We start from the raw sequence: 8,535 nt of genomic DNA on the forward strand, positions 1-8,535 counted from the left end.
GCTCCTCAACCCCCTGATGGGCCCTGCTCTGTGCGTGACAGGGGGGAGCTCCCCAACCCCCTGATAGACCCTGCTCTGTGGGTGACAGGGTAAGGAGCCCCAACCCCCTTGATGGGCCCTGCTCTGTGAGTGACAGGGGGCAGCACCCCAACCCCCTGATTGGCCTTGCTCTGTGCGTGACAGGGGGTGGCGCCGCAACCTCCCCATCGACCCTGCCTTGAGTGTGACAGGGGGCGGTGCCCCAACCCCCCAATCGGCCGTACCCTGAGCGTGACTGAGGGTGGCATCGCAACCTCCCAATCTGCCCTGCTCTGTGCATGACAGGGGGCGGCACCCCAACTCCCCAGTCGGCCCTGCTCTGAGCCCGACCAGGGGCTGCACCTAAGGATTGGGCCTGCCCTCTGCCACCCGGGACCGGGCCTAAGCCAGCAGGTCATTATCTCCCGAGGGGTCCCAGACTACGAGAGGGCACAGGCTGGGCTGAGGGACCCCCCCCCTCCCGAGTGCACAAATATTTGTGCACCGGGCCTCTAGTTATATATATAAAAGGCTAAGTGACAAACCGTACATCCGTCTGACCATCCAGTGCATAAGACGTACATTGGCAATTGTAAAATAAATGTTCACTCGTGCGTGCGCGATATTTGTCCCCATCTGACACTGGCCTCCCATTTAAGAGTCTTTATTCGAGCTAGCTCGGCTCCCCCACCTTGCCGACACAGCGACAGAAGCAGAGAGAGCCTGGCCTCCCATTTAAATTAATTCAAGGACAGTTTCCCATGATGCCAGCATTTGTGATGACTATTATTAAATCACAAGGACAAACTCTAGACAAAGTAGGAATATTCCTACCTGAATTCGTTTCCAGACATGGTCAGTTATATGTTGCTTTCTGTGGAGTTCAAAGAGCATGTGATGTTAAAGTTAAAGTAGTAAATACTTCATCACAAAGATAATTAGTCAATCACTCTCAAAGTGTTTTTATTCTTAAATGAGTGTTTTTACTCTTAAATGACTGCCATCCTGTTAGGTGTTTGGTGGTAATTCACTCTTTAATGTGGTATACAGGGAGATATTAGAATGAGGTTAATCACTTTTTCATTCAATGTTTGTACCAATGTTGTTTTAATATCATGTTTTTGTTGCTTTTACATCATGTTTTGTTGTTTTTATATTAGGTCTTTGTGGTTCTTATATCATGTTGTTACTGTTTATTAATCAATTTATATATTATTTTCATATACATTTTACTCATTTTTTCATCTCAGACACTTCTATTATAGAGAAAGGGCGATATTAAAATATCCCTTCTAATTAATTTCCTTTCAATGTGCATGAATCTGTGCACATTCTGTACCAGGCCATTAGTACATTAATAAAAAAGTCAACACGTACAGGATAATTATGCAAAACAGACAAAGAAACCTTTCAACTCAACATTGACAAAAGAACCAACATGACTGAAAAGGGCCAAACACCTTTAAGGCACAGCACTACAAGATATATACACATAGAAAATCAGTGTAACAAGATCCTGCACATCTATGTCACTAAGGAAATGCACATTAAAACAATGAGAACAAACAAACAGCACAGGCAAGCAACACTTGTACAGGTGACTTGTACAGGCAAGCAACCACCATTGTACAGGTCAGAATCAAGAACACTGACCCCACCAAATGCTTTTGTGATGGTGGAGCAACTGGAACTCCAATCACTACTGCTGAAAATGCCAAATGCTACAGCCCTTGGGAAGATGGTCTGGAGGTTTTTATAAAACTAAATATACACTCGCCATGGGATCCAGTAATTGGGCTCCTTACTATTGAACCAAAGAGTTAACCTTTTTATCTACTCAAAAGCCTACAAGGGGCTGCTTATTCATAACATACAAAAACTGGAGGTCATGAAGAGGTCTCTCAACGCATGAATGGATAAATACACTGAAGGACATACAATGAAGTCTTATTCACTTGTATAAAGATATAATACATCAAGCCATGAAAAGACATGATAGAAGCCTAGATACATAGAACTAAATGAAAGAATCCAATCTGCCTGCCCAGGTAGCCCAGTTGCTTAGATGATAGTACTGATATACCAACGTTGTAGGTTTGATCTCTGGTCAGGGCACATACAAAAAAATCAATTAATGCCCAGCTGAAGTTTCTATCTCTCTCTAACTCTCCCTTCCTCCCTGAAATAAACATGATCTTGCCCTAACCAGTTTGGCTCAATGGATAGAGCGTTGGTGCGGACTCAAGGGTCCCAGGTTCGATTCTGGTCAAGGGTATGTATCTTGGTTGCAGGCACATACCCATTAGGGGGCGTGCATGATGAGGCAGCTCGATGTTTCTCTCATCAATGTTTCTAACTCTCTATCCCTCTCCCTTCCTCTCTGTAAAAAATCAATAAAATATATTAAAAAACAACAATAGGGGGGCCAATTGGGGGCGAACAGTCAGGCATCCCCCGAGGAGCCCCAGATTGGAGAAGGTGCAGGCCGGGCTGAGGGAAACCCTCCCCCCTGTGCACGAATTTCGTACAACTGGCCACTAGTCTATACCAATAAAAGGGTAATATGTTCATTAGACCGGGAGACCTTCCGGACAAATCCATGGTGGCGGGGTTGAGGCAGAAGCAGTTAGGGGTGATCAGGCCAGGTAGGGAGGGCAGTTGGGGGTGATCAGGCCAGCAGAGGGGATAGTTGGTGACGAGCAGGCAGACAGGGGGGGTCAGTTGAGGGCGAGCGTAATATGTTAATTAGACTCGGAGACCTTCCAGAAGACCTTCCAGACATTCTTCTGGACAAAGCCATGGTGGCAGGGCCAAGGTAGAGGCAGTTAGCGGCCAAGAGGGGAGGGCAGTTGTGGGTGATCAGGCTGGTGGGGGGTGAGGCCATTGGGGGTAAACAGACCATCAGGGGGGTCAGTTGGAGGTGATCAGGACAGCAAGGGGGGGCAGTTTGGAGTGAGAAGGCCAGCAGGGGGGCAGTTGGGGGCAAGCAGGACAGGAGCAGAGTGGTTAGGGGCGATCAGGCAGGCAGGCAGATGAGCAGTTAGGAGCCAGCAGTCCCAGATTGCGAGAGGGATGTCCAAGGGGTCCCAGATTGGAGAGGTTACAGGCCAGTCTGAGGGACACACAACCGGTGCACGAATTTAGTGCACCGGGCCACTAGTATGTGTGTGTGTGTGTGTGTGTGTGTGTGTGTGTGTGTAAAAAAGGCTAATATAAAAATTGTCCACTTGGGAGTACGACCGGAAGAGCAGGAGTTCTATCGCTCCCTATGATGTGTGCTGACCACCAGGGGCCAGTTCAGAACAAGGCTGGAGAGCAGAGGTGGCGGCGGGGCACTAGTGGAGGGAGGGAAGGAGGAGGTGGGGAGGCCAGGCCTAGAGACCCTTCCCATGCACGTATTTCGTGCACCAGGCCTCTAGTGGTAGACTACTGGAATATTCTAGAAAATTATTTTCTAAAATATTACTTTCTGATATTACCTTCATTAGTGTAGACAAAATGTAATGTGTGCAAACACTGAGTTCCTAATTCACATACATCAAAAAGTGTTTCTTTTCTAAACCAAAGAATTCCCAATTTGTTCCTTTTAAAAAATTTATATATATTTATTTTTTTTAGAGAGGAAGACAGGAGGAGAAATAGAAACATTAATGATGAGAAAGAATCATTGATCAGTTGCCTCCTGCACACCCCATACTGGGGAGCAAGCCCACAACTCTGGCATTTGCCCTTGAACAGAATCAACACTGGAACCTTTCAGTCTGCAGGCCGGTGTTCTATCCACTGGGCAAAACCAGCTACAGACCAACGTGTTCCTTGAGAGCAAGAATCTCCCAAAGAAAGCAGAAGGCCATAGAGATATTAAAAAATAAAGGAAACAAAACCCTGCAGGTGGAGTAGGAACTCGGAAAGGAAGTCATCCTCACCCAGGGAGGCCAGGTTGCTGTAGTTCTCCAACATCACATCCAGGTACAAATTCTGCTGAGCTGGGTCCAGGCATTCCCACTCCTCCTGAGAGAAATCTATGGCCACATCCCTGAAGGTCAATGGTCCCTGAAAGATAAGAAACATGTACCAAGAGGTCACCAGAAGTGTTCACAACGTCACCCAACATGAAAACAGTGTAAGGAGAAGAGGTTTGGACCTCGGGGAGTATCCTGAATCATCCAATAAGATAACTCTGCCCCAGTAACATTCTCTGATATGTGTTCTAACACTGACAAATTAGGATGACACATGTCCATTGATCAGGGTTCAGATTTTCCTATGTAAGAAAATAAACTTTAAAATTAAGTCATGGCCGTAGTCAGTTTGGCTCAGTGGGCTCAGTGGATAGAGGGTGGGCCTGCAGAATCAAGAGTCGCAGGTTCAATTCCTGTCAAGGGCAAAAGCCGGGGTTGCAGGCTCAATGCCAAGTAGGGGGTGTATTGGAGGCAGCCGATCACGAATTCTTTCTCACCACTGTTCTCTCTCTCTCTTCCCCCCTTTACTCTCTGAAATCAATAAAAATATATTAAAAAATAAATTAATTAAATTAAAGCATGGATACAAGCATATAGATTTCTGAGTGCTGCATTTGCATAGTTCAGGGCCAGTGGGATATATTTCTCAGATGGAAATGCAATGATGGGTTGGAGTTTACGGACTTCTTCTCAAGTTGAAGCAAACCACAACAAAATGAACTTCTGTAAAGACACAGATTCAGATCCAGGTTCTGAGATGGGGCCTGTGTTTCCACACATGTCCCAAGCTCACTTTTTACTTGTGATGCCAATGTTCCCAAATCATGTGCCATACTTCTGTATACACAGAAAAAGAAAAAACAGTAAATATTTCATATAGAACTTTGAACTAAAAGGTTTTGTTAATGGAATTCACTTCTCATGGAATAGGACAGATAAGAACCACAATCCCAGTTGGAAATTTACTATGAGTAATCTTAGAACAAGATTATTCTGCCTGGTCCAACTGGTGTGGCCCAGTGGTTTAGCGCAGACCCATTTACCAAGACTTCACTGGTTTGATATCCGATCAGGACACACAAAATTGCTAGCTCAATCCCCAGTGTAGGGGTGTGCAGGAGGCATCCGTTCAATGATTCTCCCTCATCAATGATGTTTCTATCTTTCTCTACCTCTCCCTTCCTTTCTGAAATTCATAAATATACTTGAAAAAAAAAGAAAAAATAACTGAAATAATGTTAACAGTTTAGGCACAGAGACAAACATAAGTATGAAATCAAGATGGTTAGGTGATTCCGTAAATCTCATGAAAGTATTTGTGTATAATCCCCTTTTTGTTTTATAAGCACAATAAGGACAGAAACATAAGGGTACAAAACAAGTTAGACCTACTGTTTCCTTTGTGTGGTTGTAAATCCTCACCTCCAGAGATTTTTTCCATTGAGTTTTGCAGAGTGGGAGGCAGGGAGGTAGAAGCACAAAAGGGAAAGGGAAAGGGGAAGGGTGAAAGAGAGAGAGAGAGAGAGAGAGAGAGAGAGAGAGAGACACACATCAATGTGAAAGAGACAGAGACACATGGGTTGCCTGCCTACAACATGTACCCAGGACCTACGTGCCCTAAACCAGGAATCAAACCCTCCACCACTGATTCACACCAGCCTGAGGGAACTAATTTTTCTTACTAGTACATTTCTTTCAAAATTTTTATGTATCATTAGTGGAAAGTTATGTTGTAGAAATTTAATGAAACTGTACATACATTAATAATATCATTCTTGGAAACTTTCTAGAAAATACAAAAAGTGATCATGTATGGTATATCTCTCATGTGAGTATAGAATATGAAGAAAGGTTAAAGAATCAAGGTCTGATTGTTTAAAAGTCCCATGAAAAAGCCAATGATCTGTAGGAAATAAAAGTAAGTCCTTCATTTTCCAAAGCAAATGCAAGCTAAGAAGAAGGACATTTCCAGATGTGAAGTGATGGTCTTTCCACAACTTTCATTAAACCCCTACTACACCCTTGTTCCTGAGAAAGGGAGACTATTAACTCCTCTACAGTGGGAGCATCTCTGCCACGTGATCATCAGGTGGACTGAGACCATAGGCATCAGGTGACTGAGGCACACGGAAGGTCAGGTCATCACTGCTGTGACATTACTGCCAAAATACCTCAAAAAAGAAATCATTATGTGGAAATGATCACAAATTAACATTAATTCTTGCAAGTGTCAACCCACAGGTACCTCACATGTTCTGTAAGCTAACAGTACTTTTAAGTACCAAAACTTTCGCCCTAATCTAGTGAGCAAGTCTTTTCTATTTACTATTTACTCTTCATTAAGAACTTGCTGAGCTATTCTGAGCAGTAAAATGTGCATTTTCTTACTCCTGATCATAAGCAGATGCTGCAGTCACTTGAACCTAAAATCTACCTTTCCTTTCTTCAAGATACAAGAGCCTCTGACCCCATCCCAATAGGGATGTTAGACATGGATGCCTTCCCAGGTGGATCTGTCATAAAAGGGATGTTTTGAGTAGTTGAGAGTCATTAATTAAAGGTGGGAATGCTTCCTGACCTTGTGGAGGCTGCATAAAATGAAGGCAGAGAAGGCTCTGGGAAAAAGGAGAGAAATATATCCCGGCCAGAGTGGTTCAGAAGTAGAGCGTTGACCTATGAACCAGGAGGGCAAGGTTGCATTCCTGGTCAGGACACACTCCAGGTTTCAGACTGGATCCCCAGTGGAGGATGTGCAGGAGGCAGCTAATCAAAGATTCACTCTGCTCATTTCTATCTCTCTCTCCCTCTCCTTGCCATTCTGAAATCAACAAAAATATATATTAAAAAAAGTGAGGGAAATATAGAAACTGCTGACACTATTGGTGGAAGTAGAAAAGCTCTTAATGTGAATGTCACAGGACTCCATGTAACCAAGTCAATCAAGAAAAGAATGTATGGGGTTCCTATCCCACCGCTGCCACCAAAAAAAGAATAAAATAAAAAATAAAAACAAGTAAAAAAAGAAAGAAAAGAATGTATGAAATTAAAGGCTTCAGGCTTCCTGATTTTAAAACATACTTCAAAGCTTCTGTTATCAAAAAACTATAATGCAGCCCTAGCTGGTATTGCTCAGTGGATAGAGTGCCAGGCTGTGAACTGAAAAGTCCCAGGTTTGATTCCTGTCAAGGGCACATGGCCGGGTTGCGGACTTGATCCCCAGTTGGGGACATGTAAGAGGCAGCCCATCAATGAATCTCTCTCCTCACTGATGTTTCTAACTATCTCTTCCTCTCCTTTCCTCTCTGAAATCAATAAAAAAACAAAAAATTATAAACAAAGAAATGAAAAACCTGTGATACAGACATTACGAGAAATAATGAAGGAAGGTAGAATAAAAGGCGTACATAGATATTCTCCTGGAAAGGTCTAAAGATCTTCACCCAGAAAGAATTGGGTAAGCGAGAGCAGGGACAGGAAGGGGGTGTTAGGGATGACAAAGTAGAGGGAAAAGCAGCACTGAGAATGAGCTAGCTGTAGGTAACAGGACAGAGGGTAACAGGGGAGCAGAGGGGACAGGGGACACAGGCCTGAGGGAAAGACAAATATATCAACAATGTTAGAGGAAAAGCAAACAGAGCCTCTGACCCAGGACACATCTTTTACCTGAGAAGCAGCCATTTGGTTTTGGTCCTGATGGGGTCTGGGTTGTTTCCTCAGGAGACAATATGTTGAGGAGTCACAGAATGTGCCTTCAAAGGCGTCCCCACAGCCTGTTAATCAGCTCCCCTCACACTCAGTCTGAAGGACCTGGAAATAAGGAAAAGGACACCCCCTCCTGTCCTTTGTCACAGGAGAGAGTCAGGAACAATGAGCTCCTACATGGAGACCACACTGAGATTTTTTTCTCTCTTCATGTGTCAAACACTTCCACTAACTCCTACAGGAATGAGCACAGGTGCTGCTCTGCTGAACCCCCAACCCAACAGAGAACCCCTTACCTCCCCTGAACAAAGCCTGTGCTGGGGGCCCTGACCGGCATCTTTAACTAGTTGCCTCCTCGGCCTCGCAGGCTGCCCCAGAGCTGTTTTCAGGGGCGCTGGGTACCAGACACCAGACCCAGCAGCCCTGAGACCTGTGGGGAGTGGGAGGAGGTGAAGCAGGAACTTGTACACGTGCAGGTTTCCCAGGTGGTTTTCGGTTCTCTTTCCCAGGAAATTAGAGAGAATAGATCTTCATGCTAAAGCCTTTGCCGTGGGGCTAGGAGAGGGGGGTGCGGACCCCCAGGCCGGGAGCCATCCGGGCTCTTGGGCGGAAGCGCCGGGCGGGGGGAGGGGCGCAAAGGGCGGGAACCCCCTGACCCAGACTCTCAGCCCCGCGGGGAGGACCGGCGGCCCCGGGAACGGTTTTCAGCAGGAAAACCGCGCGGCAGGCGGTGGCCACAGCCACAGGCGGAGAGACCCCGGGCCGGGGCCTCCGTTTCCTCCCAAAGGCACGTGGCGCCCGCACCGCGCAGCCTCCCGGGACGCGGACTCACCGCTGAGAGAGGCTCCGGGGC

At 45.7% G+C, this 8,535-nt stretch overlaps 1 protein-coding gene and 1 pseudogene across 1 annotated transcript in view; both read right to left on the reverse strand.

The window, feature by feature from the left end:
- Positions 1–8,535, reverse strand: part of LOC102252255 (zinc finger protein 420-like) — a 254,464-nt gene extending 245,929 nt beyond the window's left edge. The window contains exons 1-3 of the mRNA XM_014534314.1: positions 8,515–8,535; positions 7,644–7,820; positions 3,945–4,071 (exon numbers count right to left, since the gene is read on the reverse strand). Coding sequence (XP_014389800.1) covers positions 3,945–4,071; positions 7,644–7,658 — 142 coding nt within the window. The 5' untranslated portion in view covers positions 7,659–7,820; positions 8,515–8,535. The remainder of the gene's footprint in view (positions 1–3,944; positions 4,072–7,643; positions 7,821–8,514) is intronic.
- LOC102250485 overlaps positions 1–8,535 on the reverse strand; it is a 297,308-nt pseudogene that overhangs the window by 224,143 nt on the left and 64,630 nt on the right.

This window comes from Myotis brandtii, unplaced genomic scaffold, assembly GCF_000412655.1.
Source record: "Myotis brandtii unplaced genomic scaffold, ASM41265v1 scaffold1289, whole genome shotgun sequence".
Taxonomy (NCBI): Eukaryota; Metazoa; Chordata; class Mammalia; order Chiroptera; family Vespertilionidae; genus Myotis; species Myotis brandtii.